This window comes from Phalacrocorax carbo, chromosome 8 (genome assembly GCF_963921805.1).
Source record: "Phalacrocorax carbo chromosome 8, bPhaCar2.1, whole genome shotgun sequence".
NCBI lineage: Eukaryota > Metazoa > Chordata > Aves > Suliformes > Phalacrocoracidae > Phalacrocorax > Phalacrocorax carbo.
In genome coordinates, this window is record NC_087520.1 from 40,921,139 (window position 1) to 40,944,762 (window position 23,624).

General features: G+C 41.2%; 1 protein-coding gene across 5 annotated transcripts in view; it reads left to right on the plus strand.

The window, feature by feature from the left end:
- CMIP (c-Maf inducing protein) overlaps positions 1–23,624 on the plus strand; it is a 138,061-nt gene that overhangs the window by 27,164 nt on the left and 87,273 nt on the right. The window contains exon 1 of one of the 5 annotated variants that reach the window (XM_064459649.1): positions 21,688–21,851. The exons of 2 other annotated variants lie outside the window; for them this stretch is intronic. In XM_064459649.1, coding sequence (XP_064315719.1) covers positions 21,708–21,851 — 144 coding nt within the window. In that variant the 5' untranslated portion in view covers positions 21,688–21,707. Of the gene's footprint in view, positions 1–21,687; positions 21,852–21,894; positions 21,937–23,624 lie in introns of those variants that run through there. 2 more of the 5 variants (XM_064459650.1, XM_064459651.1) reach the window with 2 other exon arrangements.

Here is a 23,624-nt window from a genome sequence, read left to right on the forward strand (position 1 = left end):
CAAGGAATGAAAGCTAGGAGAGTAATTCTGGTTGGAAAAGTTACTTTAATTCACAGGATGAATGTGATGTCAGGCATGACGTTTTCTCCATTTCAGTGAGTCAGATTTTTGCTCTGTTTGTCTGGGTCTTTCAAACAGCAGCAGAGGAATGATAAACACTGGGATTGGAACCTTCTGAAAACGAAGCCATTTTTCCCTCAGGAAGAATTTTACTGCACGTGGGAAACTTGCTCTGACCAGACCTGCAGACATTCAACAGCACTGTATTATTTAAAGAATTGAGGGCATTCATTCTCTTTCACTGTAAACAGGGTTTTGCTGTACTTGTGGTCTTCCTGAGCAAATCCTTGTGTCTTTATTTGTGCATTTTTTACTGCGTTAAGCTAGTAGCATTCAATAAACAATGTTAACTTTATGTAGCTGTCAAATGCACTGACCTTTAGCATCAGTTTGCACAAGCCATGCACGATGTGAGTACCATTGAAATACCACGGCCGATTTAAGCAAGTTGCTGTGCTGCAATCAAAATATGACATATCTGTTACTGAACAGATGCTTCATCAGCGAGACTGCCGCTATTTCCCAGAACTAGTTCTCTCTTTCCATCTTTTGATGCTTTGGTGTAGTACCATTTCTCTTTCAGTCTCAGTTTCACCTGAAAAACAGAAAAAAAAAAATTCTGTGTCCTCAGGAATAACCAGGTTAATATTTGCTGAGTGCTTGGAAGCCGTATGGTCCCATGATACGCCTTACGGGGTCAACGTGACTGTTGCTAAATCACACTCTGGTCAGAATTACAGTCATTAATGGCTCTGAGTCTGGGGAAAGAGTCACTGCAGATACTGTAACAGCTACTTTAACTGTTTCCTTTTAAGCAAACAAAACCTCTTGACGTTTCTGCTGAGCAAGTTATAATGGCTTAACTTATTAAAGTGTTGCAGAGTGTGGTGTTCCTTACTGGCCACAGTAGCCTTTTTTCTTTTAATTGAACCAACTGATTAGTGAAATTCCACCAAAGATGATGGCAGTCTTCAGCTCAGTGGATTTGGAGAATGGCTTGCTTGCTGTTACTCAAGTTTGTGCCCTGAGAACATGCAAGCTACAGTAATTCAGCAACAGGAGAAAAGGGGAACCTAGAATCAGTGACGCACGTTCAGTAATTCTACTTCCCATTCCCAGTGTCTTGGCTTTGAGTTTTCAGCACATTAATCAGCTTTACGGAGGGAAATGCCCTGTTTTAACAAAATTTAACTCTGTATTTCCTGGTGGGTTGATGCTACTGTACCAGGTATCTTTTGAGAGATTAGTAATGGGGAGAGACTGATTTCTGGTGGGATACATTCAGAAGGCTCTACTAGGGCTCACGGTTTCACCATGACAAATACCGTAGAAGATGTATTTTTGCCCTCAGGGCATGTTATGCCTCCTTGAGATGAGTGAGTCTACATGTGTGTTAACATTCTGCAAGGTGAATGGGAAAAAAGAGATGGGGCACCCACAAGATCTGAGGAGTTCTTGGCTATAAAAAAATACTTAACATAAACTATGAATATCTTAGATTTGCCGTCTGTAAAATAGAGGCAACTTCTCCATGCTTAATCACCTAATAATAGTGTTCAAATAATGGAAAAACAAGAGCAAAACCACCCCCCAAAAGAAGTAATAGAGCAAAGTGAGGTTGGAGAAGCTATTAAATTTTTTCTCAGGTTTGAACTGCTTAGAAATCCTTCAGTCAGTCCTTTCCATTGGGGTTTTCTTTTTTTTTTAACAAAACAAAGTATTTCCATTACGAAAAAGAATGAAAATATTGCAAATAAAAATACAGTATTGGAAGAGAGAACTGAAATATCCTAATTCAGTTAAAATCTGTGTGAAAGTGTGGGATTATGTTCTCCTGTGGGCAACTAAGGAAACAAGACTGGTTGCCAGTTGAATGCATGTTTGGAGAAGTGTATGCTTGCAAGTAAGAGATGTCAGAAGAGAGGAAGTGGGTTAGTCCTTTCATATAATTCTCATTTTGTAGGTCTCAGCTTTCTGCTTTGTGAGCTATTGTGTGAGATATGCAAAGTGAAAGGTTTATTAGTCAAAACACTCAGGAAGTAGATTCAAATTGAGAGACTAACTCTAACCTTATTCACAGCCATGTCTTTTTTTCACTGACTTTAAAAAAAAAAAAAAGAAAAAACCAAACCAGCAGCCAAACCTCCCCCTTAGTCTTAGCTAGGAGGCTGTAAGTAGTAAGTACCTACTTACTAACTGCAGTAGGCAGCTCCATTTTGTTTTGTTTTTTCTCTCAACTGGAGCTCTGACGTTGCTCAGGCCTTTAACTGGGAGGACTCTTCTCCCATATTCATATGGGGGCCATGATAAGCTTGGAGATAGAGGGTTGAATTTTATCTCATTTCAGTAGTTGATCATAACCAGGCCCAAATTTCTAGGATCAGCACTCCCTTCTCTTTTATCCTTTTCCATCTTTTTTTGACCTGTTATGATAATTCTGATTCAATAGACAAATAAAAATAACCAAAAACATCAAAAGGAGAGTTACTGGTACTGAGCTGAACATTTACAGCTAAGGCTGCTTTCGATGCTGGGTTTCTCTCACGCATGGTCTGGGCACGAGAACTGTAAAGGTTCCTGAGGATGCAGTTTCATGGTTTGGTTTAAGCCTGACTTAACCTGTAATGGAAACAACAGGGTTATCTCCCCCAAAATTGCTATGCAGTCCCGTCCCTCTTGTACACCTGCTTGACTTGTGCAGCTGCATAGTTGGATGAAGGATGTGAACATCCTGCAGATTTTTTAAATTTTATTTATTGTAGGGTTAATTTTAAGCCCTCAGTTCTAACTTTAAATTGCAAAATTTGTGTGTCTCAAATTCCCTTGTGAGTGGGTAGGAGTTGAGGGTACTCAGCCCTTACGGGAAGCCATGGTGTTTCTCAGGATTAGACCACAAAGTGCTGTGGTGATTTGCACAGTGCACATATTTAGATCAGCCTGGGATATTTTGGGTAGCAGATTATTTGGGGAAAAGTGGGGGAGTTCCTGCTTTTCTGGTACAGAAAAAATTCAAATAATTTCTCACAACTTCAGGCTGTGAAGGTTTTGTTTTAGCAGTTTGCATGTGATTGGTGTATCCTGTGAGGAAAAAAAAATGGTGTTTATCTGAGATGCATGGCAGTAAATGACAGGAGAAAGGTTAGGTGTGTGTTGAAAAGGCTGGGCATTGGTTTCCTAAAGATGTTTTTTGAAAGCTGTAGCTATCAGGGAGCCGAGACCTCTGTCTACACAATTAGGCATGTTTTGATCAAAAGTCATTGAAAAAGATATATCAGTCTCTTAATCTGTTACGCAGAGCTGATAATACTGTCAGCTTTCTCATACTTCACTGAAATAAAGTGTTGTGTTAAAGTCTGGCTCAGTGATTTTGCATGGACTTCACCCCATATTTAAGATAATTGCCGCAATACATTTCTGCCTGAGAATAAATTGATTTCTGAATGGCATAATTACTTCTTCACTGCTTATCAAACTGGTCTCTCCAGGCAGTTTGTTTAAAGATCAGATCCTTTACGCTTGTGGGGGCACTGTGGGAAGGATTGTTGATGGATTGGTAAACAGTTAAAAAAATCCAAGATCAGAAAACACTAGGCTTCATGAGTTAGAGCCTGGTAGGTATTTATTTTGACTGTCAGGTTTAATTAAGCTTCGTGTTTCCTCAACTTTTAAGAATAATGCATGGTCTTAAGTGGTAACTTAAGAGCATATAACATACCTTTATCAGTTCTGTCCTCAGCACCTGCGTGAGCTAGTCACTACTCACGTAGCAAAAACCCGATGCTTCGTTCCTGCTAAAAAGCCCCGGAATCCCTGTCCTTTGTCCGTGCATTTTTCGTTCCAGGCTTACTGAGCTGCCTTTGATAAAAACAAAAGCAAGGGAGAAGCAAGAAATGGATCCATTGACAGCTATAACAGAGATCACATTCCAAGCCTGGCCATGGGATTCCTGAGAAGGGGCTACTTAAACAGAACTCTCCTTTGATTAATCGGAGATAGGGTGACACCTTGGACGTCAGAATTGTATTTGAGCTTGGAATCAGACGCGAAGGGTCAAAGAGATGAGACGCTTAAGGGCTGAAATGCGATCCCTGCCACTTCCCTCCCTCCCTTCTCCCCTTTTTGGCTGTTGTACAGACCTGCAGGTCCTGCTCATGTGGCTTTGTTTTGCATTCAGCACCGCTCTGCTAATCATTAGTTCAGAAACTTGCAGCAGAATTGGTTGCTCTTCCTCACTACCGATGTTTTCTAGCATTGCCACCCTAGAAATCAAACTTCTTTACAGCCTTGCAGCCTCCTTGGTTCAGGCTTTGGAAACTTCCTTCCAGTGCCTTTGAAGATTCGCTTGTTTTGCCCCAAGCAAGTTTCTCATCAAGGACAGTGTTTTTTTGAGTGGTTAAATCACTTTTGCTTATCTCCCCTAATAGCAACTCTTCCTTTTTTTCCAAGTGCAGATTGACAATATTTAAAAAAAAACCAAAGAAAGGGAGGTCTATGGAAATAAAGATTTACTGCCTTCTGTGCCTTGTTCATGGGTGCTGTGGAGCAATGCAAGGAAATAGCCTACAGTATAAATGTTTAAAAATTAAAAATCTCTGAGTGTTTTCTTGATATTTCCACTAGAAGAATATTTGGGGTCTTCTCCTTCCCTTCACTTTTTCCTTGGGCTGTGGACGGGTTTACTTTAGCCAGACTGCTTGCCAAAGATGAAAGACTTAGGACGGAATTCAGCTTCCTTGACTTCAATAGCATAAAGCTTGTTGTAAATGCGTCACAATTAAACCAGTCTGCTAAAATCCTTTTGTTGTCAGCTGAATTCAGTGGCTGCGGAGAGTAAATCATACTCCACAGGTTTAGACGTTTAGTGTCCAAAGGGCAGTTACGTAATCAGGGCTCAAATCAGGCATTTATGGAACATGGATACTTGCAGTCAGCGCAGGTTACAGTGAGGCTACCTTTCTGTAACAATTCTGTAGGGTCTCGGTAATAGTCCAGAGTGTATGTAACCTGTAGAGTGAGATGCTACAGGGCTTTCTTAATGGGCCCTGTATGCTGAGTTCGGCTTGTCCCTGGTACATGCACATCACACGTGTGGTTATAGGTTTGAAATCACACAGCTGTCCAGAAATGCTTGGGGGTTGCAGGCAGCACCCCACAGCTGGTTTGCTCAGTAGTTGCTTGTGTGCCACACTGAAATCCAAGCATCCTAGGGAGACCAGCTGACAGAACTAAGGTTTTTAAAATATGCAAGCCATTCTTTGTAATGCAAGATACTTTAAAAGCATTTAAAGAGGCAGTTTGAAACTGTACGAAAACCTCCAGAGATGAGGAAATTACTAACTAACAAAGCTTTTAAACTGTATCCCATTTTGAGTCTGGCCTACTTAGATAGTGACCAGAAGCTTTCAGGATGTGAAGCCTTTTCAGCTGTTACCAACACTGTTCAGGAGCGTTTTTCCAACTTTTGACATTTTGATCATAGAGATGCCCCGAAAGTATTGCCTTTTCACTGAGCTGCTCAGCAGGTTGGTAACTTGCCTGATGAATTTTCTCCTAGGCAGATCTGAGAAATGTTAGCAGGGACACTGAGATGACAACAGTCCTTTGGCAGGTGTTTCTTCCCAAAAGCTGCTGGTTGGACTTCTTTTTTGGGTGTTGTTTTTCTGAGTTCAAATTAATAATACCTAAAACATCCTATAGAATTTCTCTTAAGCAAAAACTTGAAGGCTAACTGTTGGGGGAGCATATATTATTACATGTTGCTGTTTTGGAGCAGTGTCTTGGGATCCTTGGCTATGTTTTTGTTAACAGAAGAATTATACATCCAGTTCTATGCTAATCTTAGTCAAAAGGCTGGGAAGCGATTTAGTACAGTGAATAGTGCTGCTCCCTTAACTTAGTGTTGTTAAATGATGGGGTGCTTTCAGTAAATTCAAGTGACCTTGCTTTTAAAGCACACTTCTTAGCTGAGGTGATCCTGCATTGAAAACTGTCAGAGATGAAACAGCTCTTTGGGAAAAAGAGACAAGCGGTGTTTGTGTTAAGGCCGGAAGGGCTCTCTGTGGTAGTGCAGTCTTTACAAAAGAAGTAATTACGCAAAAACACATGCTAAGAACAACATGGTTGAGGAATTTGATTCATTACCTGAGCATAACGACCAAAGTTTGAACCCAACATGCAACCAAGAGGCCATTTAAAACAATTATGTATTTTAAATGGGGAGACATAAAAGGCAGCAGAAGAGTAACTTTCCTTGTGGTTTACCTGTAGCTAAAGGCCTTTTCACCTTTTTGCATGCCATAAATGAAGTATCATGGAAGTTGTATGGAGTTCTCCTGGACGCTACCAATCTTTAAAAGCTCATGCAAAACCCCCAGACTTTTATCAGCTGGTTTACAGCCTTCATTAAGGTAGGGTTTGAATCTGACCAGTGAAAGGATGAGGTCCTGCCTGCTGTGTGATACGACTCTGCTGCTGCTGCTGTTCTTGGATGTACGGCAGATGACCAAGGACCTTAGCAGGAGGCTGTATTTGTATGTATTGACCATGGGAAGATATTATCAATTATCAACTCTGTAAGCTTGTTTGTCTGTTTTGAAGGAGCCTTACAGTGTTCGCTGATAATGCTGAACAATATAAAGTTGTCTAGTACTGGATTTGGTTGGTTTTCTTTTTCTTTTTCTTTTTCTTTTTCTTTTTTCTTTTTTTTTTTCTTTTAAACTTTCTTTTCCTTCATGGCTTTTGGGACTGGCCTTAGAATAGGCCTCAAGTGGCTGCTCTTTTTGTGGCTGGATCATTATTTGTAAAAATGAGCAGTACTGCAGAGTTACCATGGAAGCCATGCAAATGGGATTTCTGGAGCACAAGTTGCAATGACAGGGAGACAGGACTTTTTAAAATAAAACCCGTTTTTTGGCTGCTCTCCCTTGTTTGTAAATGACACGTGTTTTTGTTCACATGAATGATCTACACATAGTCCATTTATGTATGTTCTGTACATTGAGCAATCTATTTTACAGGCAGTTAAAAATCTAACTTATTCATTAAATGGTTGCTTTGGACTGTTGGGAAGACCTCAAAACTGGAGTAGTTTCATAATCCCTCAGCCTCCCACGAAATTATTTTGCTGAAACATTGGCTTTCTCAAATGTATGGTTTTCAGGTTTGTCAGCACAGTATTGCTTTTGTTGTTTGACTCATGCAACAGTAGATTAATGTGAGGCAGACCTGTGTGCTGGAAATAACTAAGTTGTCTCTGGAGCCTGTGAGATTTGCATATGCGGAATGAGATAGGATCACTTGTCTTCAGTGCAGTACTGGAAACGAGACTGTTTCATCAGTCTCTGTTTGTATTCCCTATATCATGGTGTGTCTGTGAGCCCCAGTCTTGGGGCTGGTGGCTGTACAGATGCAGAGCACAAGGGTAGCCTCTCCCAGGAGGTTGCACTCAGAGGGGTAAGTGATACCGTGGTCAGATCAGGCCAAGGGTCACAGGGAGGTTTTTTTACCTAATCTTTTGTAATGGATCAGTCTGATACAATGGCCTTGTATTTTCACTATTGTTTTAATCCTGCTTCTCCTTCTCACTAGACTTTTTGACACCACTGAATACAGCTTTTCTTCAGCTGCTTCCAGGGTCCAGTCTGAACAGTCATCATTTGTAAGAAGTGTTATATTTACAGTAAGACATGAAAAAACAGTGAAGATGGTAGTGCTGTTGGAAGAATATGCTTGCCCTTTTCTTCCCTTCGTCTTGGAACAGCAATAGACCTTGGGTGGGTGTCTTCCCTTTTTTAGGTGAGGTATTCTGGTAATTACACAACTTAGGTGTATCCTAGATGAAAATAATGTATTACCTAATATAGAACACTTAAGGAAATAATACGATGCTGACATTGCATTTTCCCATTTGTGTTTTGAGGTTGGTTGCTTCCTTCTAGAAGAATGCATGTCCTTGGATAAGGTTGTTTGTGCCACATAAATAACCAAGTGTTTCAACTTCTTGGGTAATTCTCTGATGAGAACAGAAGATAGTCCAGGTTATTCTTATTTTACTGGAAAAGCCACACCAACTTACATCACTGTAGGATGCAGTTATAGTTAGTAAACCAGCCTGTGAAATGAAAACAGTAAATTTTTTTGTCTGAGTAGTAAACACAAGACTGCTAAATCCTTTTCAGGCATACCTTATTCCTGTACTGTATTGATTACTAACCAGGTTCTACCTGACATCTCAGAATGTCTTTCATAAATATTGACCTGCTTGGGAACTTGGCAGGCGGTTGAAAAACAAACGAACAACATTGCCTGGCCTCCACCCCTACTGTCTCAGATTTGTCCCTCTATCATCCAAACCCTGACTTCTTGGGCAGTCTGCTTTCCTCTTAAATTAGCCTTTTGTGCAAGCAATGCTCACACAGAGTGGAACTTGGTCCCAAAAAGCGGCAACCTTGGTGATTGCTTTTAACTCCAGCTCATACTCCTCAGGCACTGTAGGGTCTGTAACAGACACACATGTTCATTATTTCCTGTTTGATTTAATTTTAGATGAACCAGAAATGGGGTATGATTTCAATGAGAAACAATGCCAGAGGGGTGAAGAAAGAGTTGTTGAAATGCATAAGGAAAAACAATGTTGTATCAAGTCTTCAATACATTAGAAGAATTAGTCATGATTCCTCAAAAATAGGCAGTGACTCTGTACACCTTTGTAATTAATCAGTTTTAGATTAACCTTTGAGTGGGTGTTTACTTTTGGTCCCTTAGAGTTCTCTTAGGACATAAGGAATGTTCGCATGTCTTATGATAATAACTTTGTGTTTCGCTGAGTGATACACTAGGAATTTTTGAGTTGCAGTTTCAGAATGGTATTTATTTTTGCTTTCCATCTTAGTTACTTTTCCTGTTTAAAAACATTATTCTTTAACTCTTCGCATGATAGATTATAAAAGTGTTAATCACCTAATGTTCTTGCAGTGCCTTTTTGGGCTTGTCTTCAGAGCAATAGTCACTTAAATGAGTACATTCACGTCGTAGTACTCAGAAGGAGAAAGGAGTGACTACGGTGTGAGACATCAGGAGCTGTGCGAGGGAACTGGCCTAGCAGAGAGGCGGGCTCAGCAGGAAGTGGTTGATGAGTTACTAACGTTACAGGGTGAAGATGGAACTTGAGTTACAGTTTGAGCCTGTGAATATGATAAAGAAAAGTCTTTACAGGTGGAACTGTAGCATTATTTATTTTAACTCTGCAGAACTTGGCTTGACCCTGTGTTCAAAAAGAATCCTAACCTGAAATGTAATAATGCAGTCAGCTGTTCCTAAGGTAATTTCAAGGTGGAAAAGGCAATTGAAAAAAAAAATAAAAGGGCACCAATTAATAATAATTTGTATTAACAACAGCTACTCTTGGTCAATATTGACATACTCATTTGAAACCTGCCACTCCAAACAAGAAGCTCCATAGTGGGATTAGAAATATAAAAGCAAAATGGTCACTTTCCATGTGCTGTCGAAACTCTTTCAATAGCTGTGGCCTGTTACTTTGCGTGGTACACAATTTCCAGGTTGTGCCAGGGTTACTGTAGTTCTGGCCTTGAAGATGGTTTTACTGCAAAAGGAGGAATTAGGACATTACAACTGGGGTATGGTTAAGAGTCTGTTCAAACCTGAAAACTTACTTTTTGGACCTTGATTTTTTTATTGCCTACTTTAAAAAAAAAATTATTTTTATTTTGATGTAGTTTAAGGGATTTCATAGTGGAATTGACCTATCTTCCTCTCCAGAGGAGCCATGAGTTGCTGGAGGCTGGAAAAGTATTACGGGGGAAATTACTGTGTTTCTGTATTCTTAGATTCTCTACTAGAGGTACATTGAAGGACAGTGCTGGAGGAAGAGGACAAGATGGATGTTTGAGCTCATCGTTAAGGTTTTCTTATGTTCCCTCTCTGCCACAGAGTAATGGGCGTCAATTCTAGCAGTGGATGCTGGGAAAGATGTCATCTAAAAAAGAGTATTTAGTTTGGTCAGGGTATTCTTGTGGACTGATGGAGGCTGGGTTTTGAGTCTCTGCTCTGAGGACGTTTCACAGAATCACAGAATGGTGGGGGTTGGAAGGGATCTCTGGATATCATCTTGTCCAGCCACCCTGCCTGAGCAGGCACACCCAGAGCAGGGGGCACAGGACCGCGTCCAGGCGGGGGGTGAATGTCCCCAGGGAAGGGACCCCACAGCCTCTCTGGGCAGCCTGTGCCCCTGCTCTGGCACCCGCACAGGGAAGGGGTTTGTCCTCATGTTCAGGTGGGGCTTCCCCTCTTCCAACTTGTGCCCATCGCCCCTTGGCCTGTCGTTGGGCACCACTGAAAAGAGTCCAGCCCCACCCTCTTGGCACCCAGCCTTTAGGTATTCATCAGTGTTGGTAAGATCCCCCCTCAGTCTTTTCTTTTCCAGGCTGAACAAACCCAGAATCTACATAGAAGTGTTATTACAAGGTAAGCAGTGGTGAGAAAGTACAGTTAATTAGCTCCTCCTGCATGATCTCATTTGTACACTAATAAGAACTTTATAAAAGGCAGGAAATTGGACAGAACAAAAGCTTGAACCTAAATCTCCATGTTTTCACCTGAAAACCCTGGCTTTACAGCTGTGCAGGGCTTGCTTCTGTTCTTTTCATCAGGGTCTGAGAGAGGGAAACCTGGATTGCATGTTTGTTCACTTTTCTTTTTATCTTATTTATATTGGGAACACAAAAAAATTGCCACTGAATAGTTTGAAAATGAGAAGTGTGATTGTTTGCTATGAAAATAATATTGCTGGTACTTCTGAGTTAAAATTCCTTGGGTGAATCAAAATTCTTCTAAAGGATAAGAACAAGAAACAAACAAAATATCCTTAGATAAGTGCTGTGGTTGTACAGGAAGGAGAAAGGAGAATTTCAGGGAGGTACTGGCTCATAACTCAAAATTCGGTTTTAACTTGGAGATTCTTCTGCTAGTAAAACAGTCGCCAAATTTTTGATCCAGATGGAGTCCTGACAGTAATTACTTGTACGTATGGTACAATCATTGCTACTACTCTCACAGCTATTCTTGAAGACAGTTGGTTGTTTTTGTGTTAGATATCTATTACTGCTCCCTCTGCTTTCTAGGCATAGCATAACACTATTTTGTGGGAGTATTGATCTCTACTGGCATTGATACTGCCTGGCTGGCTTCTAGTGCATCTCGGGATCCAGCAAAGTTGGTTGTTATTTTTGACAAATGAATTATATCTTTTGGGTTTTTTTCCTCCCTGTAACTACCCAGAAGACTTTAAAACATCAAGGGTGTAAGTGAATTAACTGGTTTCACAAGAAAACTACCAGTGTGTTCTCGCATCTGTGTACCTCAGGTCACATCTGATGCAGGTTTTGTTCTCTCTAGGCATGCCTCTTTTGCACACAGGCACCTTTCTGGTGCGAGGTCACTGTGCTATGACCGGGCAACAAAGTCCTGGACTCGTGCTCTGTGTGTTATGTGGGAGGCCATGCACCTAGAATTTAGGTGCTGCAGAGTTGTATCACCTCTGTCGCTTTGTGAATCCATCCCCAAGTATTTGTGCCATCTAAAAATTCAAATGAAATGTCAGATAAGCGTGGTTCCACAGCAACTATCAATATTCTTGTTGGAGGACTTAGATCAGAGGCCAAAGAACAAACTAACAATGCAGGTTCAAATATCGCTGCTTCTTGAATGCAAGACTCAGTCCAGACATGGCTGAAGAACGTGAGCTGTATTGCTATGTATGTAGGGGCTGCTCTGTGGTGAAATAGGGTGGTGACCTCATCGTGATGCGTTTCACCTGCTCATATCTGTTGTTCAAGTTCACCTTTGAAACCCAAGTCACTAGTCTAAAATCTGTTATGACAACTGGAGTGCAAACAGGCTTTGTTAATCTGTGTTCAGTAGGGATGCTGGATGGCTCTTTGATGTCTATAGTGATTGTGTAACAGCTTCTCTCTTACTTCTTCAAAGTGTGGCACAATTCAAACACACCAAAGTTCGTAAGTAGTTCAACAGCTGAAGAGGCCAGAGGAAGAGCCTACGTGACAAGTGTTTTAGGTGCCCTCCCTGCCCTGTCTTACCAGTGGAGCTTGTCCCATGGAGGGAGAACCAACATTTTGCCTTGGACTGCACGGGTGAACAATTGGGCCAAGAGCTGCTAATCTCTAGGACTGTGTCTAAAAGGTGGGGCCATAGCAGTGTAAGCCAAAGAAGGTGAATGAAAAGCAGTTGTTAGGAAGAGAAATATTCCGGGAGCTGAGCCGAGCTGAGAGCTCTCTCCTTTCCTCCCCTTCCCTGCCTTCACAGAAGAAATGTAGAAGGAGAGTTTTATACAACCTTAGGGCAAAATAGTTGCATGAAAAGACAGTTAAAAAAATCGGTCAGTAATTTTACATGTATTTAATTAAATGCTGTGCTGAGTAATGTGCTGAAATTGAGAGCCATTTTGAGCAAGAAACACAGAATACCAGAATCATACACGGACCTATAAAAAGCTGGTTGCGTTGTAGTTATTCAGGTGATGCCAAAACATGGCAGTTTGTCACTTGTGCCTGCCATTGAAATTGATTGCAAAAGTTCCTTTAAATTTCATTGAACATCCTGAGACATAGAGTTTTATGAGGATCGAGCCATCAAAACTGCTACACTCCATGCTGTTACCCATATTCTGCTTGTTATTCTCTGCCTTCCAGTAACCTACCCTTAGAGCTTGTGGGCTACAAGGTCTTTCACCACTTTGAACTTGAAACATTATATTTGAGATAATTTTACAGCTGGGGCTAAAATACAAAGAACTCTGCATTCATTGCCAGTTTATCTCAAGAATCATAAACAGTAAAATGTGTGCAGATTGTGCCCTCTGACAGCCCTTTCTATATATGAGCAAAGTTTATGCATGTAAGTGCTGCTACTCAAGTCCAGAAGAACATCCTTTTTAGTAACTTGGGTCCTCATTGCTTTGAGTTGGTTTGCCCAGCATAGTCACTGGGAAGTTTTAGTCTTTAGTTTCTTTACATTTTAGGTTTGCAGTGTGTATCAAGTTTCTAATATTTGGGTGTCATTGTGGAGATGCAGTTTTCTTCTGTTACCATGTATTTAATCTTCCATTGTTGGATATAAACATGCAAAACTGATAACTGCAGTAGCAATTGATCTCATAGTTCAGATTTAAAATAACAGATCTTAAAATACTCCTAATCTCCCCCTCGCCCCCGTTTATCTTTCTTTTGCAAAGATGCTTTGAAGTATCAGTATCTGATTTATGCAGTGGAGATGTTACTTGTTTTAAATCCAAACACTAAAACGAGTTTATAGAGTTATGTGCCAGCAGAAATCGAAACACTGGTTTGCTGCTGGTGTGGTATTTGCAGCTAATTGAATTGTGGATACTAAGAAATGAGTAGCTCAGCTTGACTTCTTGGCACTACAGAATTTTTACCCTGGTTAGTAATTTTGAAGACTTGCTTGCAAACAATGGTTCAATGGGCACACTCAGAAGATTGTGTGGGTAGTGATGTCAGAAAAATTTACCAGCTGCATGTTACCCAGAAGCCTAAATCTTTTGCTTCAGAAATGTAAGACGAATGGGAATGAGAAGTGAAGTGATACATGGGCTTTGTAAGAATGCCAGATAGGAGAAACTGAAGGAGATACTAATTTGATTTTTTTGCTAACAGAAAGCTAATGGTAGAAAATGGAGTGATTGGATGTGTTTTTAATAGTTCTCTAAATCTTGACCAGTACATTATATTCTATGAAAGGGACATTTGGAATGATTTGGCTTGCCATTATGTTCTATAAATTTGAGTAAGTACACTAGCAGTTAGCTAACACAAATAAAACAGATAATATGGGAGTATAGGCTAGTAAAAGCATTGCCAAAGGAAAAACAGAAGAAAAGGAAAAATTGGAAGTAAATATCTTTAAAGGTACTAGGAGCTATTATCTTCAAACCTCATTAACTTTCCTTTTCCCTCTATTTAGAAGTGTCTTACCTCAAAGGTAATTTGTTTCATGCTCATCCAACATTAATGGTATTCATTTTTAATTAATTTAACAGTAGCATTGTCCATCTGTCAGTGTGAACCTAATCTGTTAAACAGATAAAATCAACATGTCTACAAGTTCATTGTAGGTCGGCAGGCAACAGTTGCGTATATGCATTCAGGGTTCTCTATTAAATAATGCAAAGGCTTTTATACAAATACACAAGTGCAGAGACTTTTGAAACCATATGTGCCTCGATGTGCTAATACGGAATGGCAGATAAAGTATCTTAGCTCATGGTTTGAGTGTACCTAAAGCTGGTAATCTCCTTGGCCAAAATCTGAAGTTAGTCTCTTATACAAATGCCCAGTTTTTCAGTAGAGTGGAGCCCTTTGGAGATGCTGATGAAGAACGCTACAGCATGCTCAATGTTTCTCAAATTTGGCCTCTGGTTCAACATCCTTATTTGGAAAACCCATCTCCTCCATGTGCACCGTCCCCCTCCCCTCCTTCCCCCCTCCCCTCCTTCCCCCCTCCCCCCCTTCCCCCCTCCCCCCCCAAGTTTGGATTACAAAAGGCATTTTGAATGGAAACAATTGCTGGATGTGCTTTGCTTTTGCACTGTTTTGAAGTTGGCTATGTGACTGTGAATAGAGGAGCATGTATATGTATCTGCGAGAACACTCAACTTTTAAAGAAAATGTTACTTGTGCTACTAGAGGTTGAGAACTGCTCTCTGTTAAAATAGTTCGAAGAAAGATGAGTATTCCAGTTTCCTGTTTGGATGCTAAAATGTGCTTTTGAACAACAGTTAAATTTAACACTGTGTTTTTGGTTTGGACAGAGATAAACATCGGCAGTGTAAAGAGAGCAGTTTCCTTTGCTACACTTGAAACAGCGTCTAAATGGTCTTTATGAAATACCAGGTACTGTGTCTGTTTTGTACACAGATACCTGACTGGTGGGAGCCAGAGCAGTGCTGTCTCTAAAAAGTGGGCAGATATGAGCTTAGCTTCCTTGGGGATTTTTACTTTTGCAAGAACATGCTCCAGCAGCAGTTTAAAGTGGGCTCTTGCAGCTCACTGCTCTGCTTCAAGTTTGAAATGTGTTGACTAAACCAGTGATATTTGGGTAGTTTACTCATCTTTATCACTGGCGTAGCACAGGTCCTGTGTTCTCAGCTGTTGTTGGGCTTGGAAAGGATAAAACAGTGCAGTAGGTCATTGCTCCTTGAAATTCTTTCACAGCCAGGCCTGACCGTAGAGGAAAACAACTGCTTTTCCACATTTTCAATGGAGTCTGTGCTCTGGTTTTGGCTTTGACTTGCTTTTCATCATTTACCTAAGAAGAGCTCTTCACGGCTGTGTGAAGTAGCAGGCTGCCAGTGCTGAATGGCATGGGGTACCCTGATGCTAATTCCTGTCTGTGCTTCTGCTTGTAGCTCAGCTTGGTGTGTTTGCATTTCCTCCCAGTCTTTGAACTGGGATCCTTTAAAAAATGAAATTAATAGAATTGGCAAGTTATTAAATATTTTGAATAGTGTGAATGTGAAGCTGAAATTACTGACCTCACTGCATTGGATTGTTCAGTTTGGGTGAGTGGTTAAAAATTTTAGTTAACTTTCAGCCAGCTTTCAATGGAAGCTGTAAAATAGGAAGTTAGTCATAGTAAGTGTTGCCCAAAGTACTTGTTTAAATTTGTGTCTTATTAGAGTTGCTGAAGAATTAGTGGAAACCAGTGCATGCACCTATCTGAACTAGGTGGCTGCCTTTTCAGTGGGGTCTGCAATGCTGCCACTAGCATTGTTGCCATGGGGAGTTGGTAGCTGCTCAGCAGTTTTGAATACGTGGTCCTGCACATGCAGAAATCCAGTGTATATGTACTTGGCTGTTCATTCTTCTCTAAATCTGTGCTCAGGGGAAAACACCCCATGTCATTCTTAACCCAGTGCAAGGATGGATACTGCATGCCACAGCCCTTCAACTCTTTCTTGGCTCTAACCAGTTGAGTATGTCTTGTGAAGCCAAATCAAGTGTTTTATAAAAAAATACTAGACTATAAATAGAAACAAATCCTCTATAGCATAAATCTGTGCAAAGAAATGAGATTGAGTTTAAAAGTAAAGCAGAATCAGTCTTTAGAAAAGGAAATGTGTGAATCTAGGGGAGTTTCCTCATCTCTAGAGGAGTGTACCATGATAGCAGTGAGGTGTTTCTGAGCTGGTGGAAAAGGCCATCGCTGCACTGACAAAAGCTGTCAGCTGTCAGCTGAAAAGTAAGTGCTGGCTGAAGCTCTTCAGGCCTCCTGTCCTGTCATTCCTGCCCCCACGCCATCCTTTGCTTGGGTGGTCCAGCTGTGTACAGGCAGCCTGGTGGGTGAAGTCAATAAATTCATTAGTGCTGAAAAAAAGGCAGGGGAATTATTTTTGGCCTGGATGAATTCCCTGTCCCATTTACCTTCCAGGCTTGGAAATGGTTGAACTAGCCCAGCTGAGGGGGCAACAGTAAAGCAGAAATGGCATGGAGGAGGAGCAAAAGGGTTAGATCATGGCTCTGCCCAAGAGAAATAGTCCATTTTCACTGACTGTAGATTAAAGAAAGAACTTCAAGGTTGGCTTCTTGGCCAGAGGTTTGTTTTATGTTGTGCTGGCTCACGTAAGCTATAGAAGCAGCTCTATCGCTTTCATTTTCCAAGCACCAAATTCTCCTTAAAAATAAAACCGATTTGATCAGCCCAGTGAATTTCAGTGCTAAGCTTTTTGGCAGGGGTAGGGCTTTGGCTGCTTAGCATTCATCCAGTTATGGCTGCATTGTGAACCTTATGAACTTCAGTATAGGTATATATTCTTGCTGTGTGATTCCTGTAAAGATTATAGATTAACTAGAGTTCTGTGATAACTATTTTAATTTTGGAAATTTTTAGAACTAAAACTTTGCTTGAATTCTCCCTTAAAAAAAAAACAAAAAGAACAAGTCTAACCAGGGATGACTGAAAACTTAAGCAGAGTGTGTCTGCTTCTTGTTCTGTCATTTCTTTAGCCATTTGCCACTGGGACCCAAATAACCATGAAAGACATGGAACTGGCAAGGCACCTGCCAGTCTGCTCCAGAAAGACACGACTCTTCAATTGCGTGCTGAAACACCAGTTACATTATAATGCATGTCTCCTCCCAGCACCATACTGCTGGGAAAGGTGTGGTGCAATCTGTGTGCGTGAGAAGGGTTTTTTTTTTTCTTCTCTTCATCAGGGAATGTATTAAATTTTGGAGGCAACACTGCAATTAGAGAGGATTAACCTGTTGATGTCAGATTGGCTTTCGGGGTTGCTGTTTTGTCAAGCCTTGAGTTATGAAAGTAAAATGTAAAGGTGCGTTGATGACTTTGTATCCCAGGGAACATCTCCCTGAGCTCATGTCAGGCTGAGGTTTCCTCTCTGGACTGCAGAGGAGAAAAGCAGTTTCTGCCAACCTCTGTAGCTACAAGTCATAACACCTGTTGTAGATTCATCCTAAAATACCCTACACAATGCCCAACACCAGCTGGCATGTTGTACTAGCCTTTTAGTTTAAAAAGCTAAAATTTTGGTTTTAAAATATCAGATTTTCTTAACAAGGATATTGCCAGACACTGCTAACTAGTTCTGTTTCTTTTTCAAAAGAAGAAGGTACTTCCAGTTTCTGGGGTGGTGGTAATTGTTGCAGAACTAACCTTATAAGGAGGAGTTGCTTTCCACCATTCATTGTTTGGAGACTAATTGCTCATTGTTGCAAACACCACTGAGAGTACCTACGCTGAGACCTGCAAATTTTCACTAATATGCAAGTCTGATGCAAATAACATCATATTTGAGCTCACTGACTTGCTAACATGGATGCTGTATTGCCTTTCCAAGCCTGGTGCCGTGTACCACAAAAGTGTTTGGAAGTTTTTACCATAATTAGGTAAATAGTTGGCCAGTAAAAGCACATTGAGAAGGGAGATTTTTTTTCTTGCCTTTCCCCAAATGATTGGGAAGGATCTGCAGATAGTTGTGGAGTTTGGGCCCCAAACTCTGACCCATGTTCTTTATCAGCCAGTAGAAATATCTGTAGTCATGTGAAAAGAGAATGCATGGTGGATCTATCCCTAGCCCAGTGTCCATGATGAGGCAACGTTGTAAAGTTTAGTCCATGGAGAAGCGACTTTACTTATTTCCTAAAAGTGCTCTGCTAAGGTGAAATAGTCTGCCTGGTGGCAGTAGACCTGTGGTGAGAAGAGACCTCACATGGGAACAGAGGAAGACAGCTCAATTTATCTGGCTTTACTCTCACTGTCTTTCACTGAGCTGAGAAATTGGCATCTGTATGTTTTCCTTTCAGTGCCAGCATTGGCTGCCAGGAACTGCTGCCTTGCTGGGTAGGGCACTGATGAGCGGAAAACCAAAGGAGCACAGAAGAGTTGTAAATTACTGCAGATAGACAAATCGTCTTCTGAAGGACCACCCATGGCCTGAGCACACTAGTAAAGATATGCTTGGGCAGGGAGTATTTTACTGTGTCTGACCCTACCTAGGCACGTGAACAAACTTTTCAGGCTTTTTCAACACTAACACATACGTCTGATCCATCTCCTGGGAACTCTGGGGAACCTTTCCCTTGAAATATGAGCAGAAAATTTGTTTTCCGTATACCAGTATCTGCTGGACTATAGATGGATTCACCATCTTTTCAGCACTGTATGAAGTCTTCATGAGAGAGGCAAAGAGAATGGACTTGAGGTGAATGCTGCAATGTGGTGTGGCATTCTGACATTCTCATAAAATGGCTTTTGATAAAAGTCTGGTCTGATGAAGGTCACAACCTACGTAATAGATCTCCTAGCAAACTCATATACCGGGACTGTTAAACTCCTCCATCAGCTACATTCAATATACCACTCCGCATCGCTTCCAATTCAGTCCCTTCCTCCTGCTCTGCTTCGTGTCACACGCCATTAACCAAAGCAGGGCAGGAGGAGCTGAATTTAGCCATCGCGCTGTGGGTCAGCCCATGTGTAGGGAAGGTCCTCGGATTTGCACAAAGATTGCACATGAACAACAAGTTACACTTTTTTGGGGAGTGGTACTTCTATTTTAGTGTATGAGTTATGTTTGACTCCAGCTAATACTAATGTGAACAATCTGCAAAGCACCAAGCAGAGTAGAGAAGATTGAAGGACAAGAACAGAAATGCATGGTGTTCTCTATGGCTGCTGAAGACACCATTTGCTCAAGTTTGTCAGGAAATTTGGTGATTGTAATTTTTGTCAGTCATTAAAAGAAAGTGTTAATGTTTTAGAAGTAAGCATGTTTTCCAGCAAATACAATGGTAAAGTACGTTTGCTGTGGGAGAAAGTAATGCTTTTATGATAGTTGGGAACATACTGAATTCAGTCCTTTGAAGTACAACAAATTGTCATTAGGTGTTTTTTTACAAAATTAGATCTATTCAATAGTTTATTTTCACATAACTGTCCAGTGGTGATTTTTGTAAATCATATTTTGTCAAGTACACTTACGATTCAAAAGAATGTCCATATTTATATTATTTCCACTAACTTTTATCTGGTTCCGAACATTGACTCTGGACAAAGTAAACAGAAATAAATTTGGGAAGCATTATCCACTGTTTCACACACACCTGGTGTGTGTGGCCTTTATTATGACATGTACCCAATACAGGAGTTGAGTGGAGGTTATCATCATTTTACTGTTCAGTGTATAAATAGTAGCTACAAATAGAACTCGAACATCTAGTAATTTCTAACAGTATTTGACTGAGTTGTGCTTTTATGACTGTAAGGATGCAAATCGTGCTAAAGATCCTCTCTTCTTCCAGAATCCTTTGTGCATGTGTATGTATATATGCATGAATACTTGGCCTGTGTAAATAGGGGAGAAAATTGCTCACTGAGATCTAATCTTATATTCCTGGTGTAAATATTCTTGTACTCTTGCTTCCTTCATTGTTTTGCTAACAGCTGCCATTCTCTGAAAACGGAGCGCTGGAGCATGAAGGGAGATGGGAGGAGGGGGAATCTCCCATGCTGTGTGCAAATGTATCATAATTGTTTATGTTCATTTTTGGTTCGGTTGTGAGTGCAAATCTTGTAACTCTTCACATCTGTTCTGGGCATTTTCATCCAAGGATGTGACAAAACTTTAATGAATAGCTCCTTTTGCAGTTAAGTTTTAATAGCCTGGTTTAATTGAGGGGAAATTGATACGCTGGAAGATAAGCGCTGAAAGCGACTGGCTGGCTGGGTGACTCCAGTTTTGGGTGACTGGGTTAAGATACTTGTGAGACATTTTCAGAGGAGCTACATGCCTGCTGCCAAAACTGATTGCGATGGGGTTTCAGAAGTCCAGGTCCTAGGTGGCTCAGTCCTGTTGGCTGAAATGAGCGCGGATGTCTAGTCACCAAGAACTAATGGGAAATTCCAAAAACGTTTGGTTGCAAGAAACATGGTTGTATCTCAAGTATTTGATAGAGCAGAGTGGCACAGGGCTCTGTGCATTAAATACAGAATCACAGAATCACAGAAATACAAATGAGTCTTTCTGCTTTCAGTTTGAGTTTTTAATCTTTGTCTTAGAAGATTGAATGAAAAAGGTAATAAATTTAACTAGTTGTTTACCTTGAGGTATTTTCTTTGTTCTTCATATGCATAGACATTCTACATCCCTTTTATTCCCCTGTTCTTTTACAGACTAACAGTAGTTTTTCTGACTGAAGTTAGTTTAGGAGTTATGACAAGGTTTTGGTTAATTGCACGCCTAGAAATATGATGTTCTGAGAGGTCTAATCTGTCTGTGTCACACTAGTTGCTCATTTGATTGTTTTTCGTCACGCCTTGCAGTTCCTACTGGGATTTTTGACACGTGGAATTTGAACCTGTTTATCTTCCACACAGAAAACTTAGTTAACGTTTTGCTAGAGGCTGATAGCAAGGACAACAACAAAAATAATCTCCAATCAACAACTTTTACAACAAGTTGGGCAGGAAGCAACACCCATTTACTGACTAGCCCTCAGACCAGGTATGCAGCCATTTCCAGTCACGCAGCAATCGATTTTTGTTAGAGGCAGGAGCTGCGCACAAGTGGGAGCCCTAATATGTGTCTCTGCCTCCTGGTGTGGGTCTCTCTTCCTTTGTTTACTTATGGGCAGTGCTGACCTTCAGATAACATCTCTCCTCTTGACGCTGACCTCTTAGGATGACAGCCATTCATGATACAAACATCTCAAAAATGTAGAGCTAGACATAAAAGTGTATCACCCATGTTTCAGGCCTGAATCTTTTCTGGGGGATGGGTTCATGTCTTAGGGTGATCAGTGGGATTTGACCGCTGACCTGCAGACCTCTGCTCTGTGCACACCGAGTGCCTGTTTTCATAGGTGAGGTGGCGAAGACTCCTTCTTGGCGAGTCTTAGTTTAGGTTTCTGTCTATTTATTTAATTTATCTTTGCTGTGGCGCTCCTGCCTGTGGGTACTTTGTACTTTTAAAAACTGAAGCAAACACACAGTGTTAGCTACAGTAGATAAAGCAACTGTGTAAATATACAGTGACCACACTTTTGAGGCCTTTTGTTGGAACAGCCGCGCTTATGAATGATTCCCGTGTTCCTCAGCAACCAGCCCTGGCATGGGAGCTCTGCCTTTACGTTCTGCTTGCGGGCCCACCTCTGCCTTCCTGGCCACAGGTGGAGGAGGACAGGTTTCTTTGTTTTGTTACTGCTCTTCTTTCTCAGGTAAAAAGATTTCTCTGGGGTAGCCTGTTGGTGGCTCATCTTTGCAGACCGGAATTGGATGTTGAGGAAGCACCCCATCCTTGTGGTGTGTACCGTCAAATCTGCTAGTTTGGACGTGCGTGGGGATGGCTCCTTGCTGTAGCTCTAGGCACAGGTGCCAGTCCTTCCCAGTTTTGCTTTTCAGTCTTGTCTTTTTGGTATGTAAGCAAAGGTCTAGCAGAGACAGGACTCCTAGGTGTAGGCTCTGCTGTGAGGATTTGCATGAATGCAAGAAGCCCTTTCTGATGTATCCTTTTCTTTGAATTAAACTCAATGTTTATGACATGAGCTAGCTTTCTTAAGTAGTTAATCAAGGTGTGACCACAGCATTCCTGCAAACTTCCCTGATAATGTACTGAAGCCGTGCCTCTGCCTGGCTCAGCTAGTCGCTGGTGTAAACGGCAGCAGATCCTTGTGTCCCTCAACTTGTCTTGCCCTGAGTCAGAAGGAGATATTAGGAGAGCTCTCGTTTGGCTGCAACGAAGCAGAGTACCACCTTTCTTGCCTGCTAACTCCTGGGACCAAGCCGCAGTGGGCTGTGCTGCAGGCTCCAGCACACTGAGGGAAGCTGCAGAGCTCCTGTGGGACAGCAGAGTCTTCTTGATGTTTGAGTTCTTCAGAGCAGCTGGTCTTGCGTGGTGCTTTCGGATTGCAGCCTGGTGCCTTTTCATCTCCTCCACAAAGAATGTATAAGTGCACCACAATCACACACACGATAATGTGTTGGTTACCCATGTTTGCAAGAGTTGCAAATTTTTTGTTGTTGTTTCTTGTATAAATACTAACAGATGTAACCAGTGGACTCAGTGAAAGATTGGCATGAGGAAGGGAGCATTTGCATTTAAAACCCATCTAAATATATCAACACAAATAAACATTTTAACAAGAAGCAGGCCATAAACAGCATTGGGAGAGTGCTCTGTCTTTTAAAGACTCTGCTTTTTTATTTTCCATATTTTGTTCTTCGACAGATGCCAAATGTACAAAAGGAGGATTTCAGTGGTGGTTTGTGCAGCTGCTGTATACGACTGCATCTCTAACAGGTTATTTTTCATTTCCCCAGTGCCAGCCCTTTGAGGAAAGCCTTGTTCTGTCACCTTCATTTTAGTTTAATGTTCTTTAGATTTTAATGGTGTTGAAACTGGGAGGAAGAAAAGAGTGAAGTGCAGTCTTACACAGCTATATAACTTTTTGTGGAACAGTAGTTACAAAGGATGTGATTCCGTTACCTGTGCATAAGAGTGAGGGGCCATTTATATACTTAAAGATATCTAGGACATACACAGGCCGGCAGATGCAACAACATGCAGTAGAGCCGAGCCCTTCTGCAAAGGCCACTGGACCATGCTGTGTCCCTAATGGCACCAGACACCTGGGCTGTTGGGGAAGAAAGTTTTGGGGTGAAGTTCTTGTGGCATCTTGGGCACTTGTGAGCAAGGCATCCTTTTTTACCCTTCTTATGGATTTGCTGTATAAGAAGCGATGACTGTTTTGTGCCTTAGTTTTCCTGTCAAAAAAGCAGGGATGATACCGTAACTCATCAGAGTTGCTACCAGGAGAGTTTGTGTGGATCAGAAGTGAGACAGGCCTTTTTCTGTTTGTTCTGGATTTATATACTCTCTGTCCTTCCAGTGAGGGGAAATGAGGTTTGCTCTGATTGGTTAAAGTGGTTGGCAGGATTTGCACCTCGTTGCAAATCATAAAATAAATTCTCCTGTGGTTATGTTGCTTCTT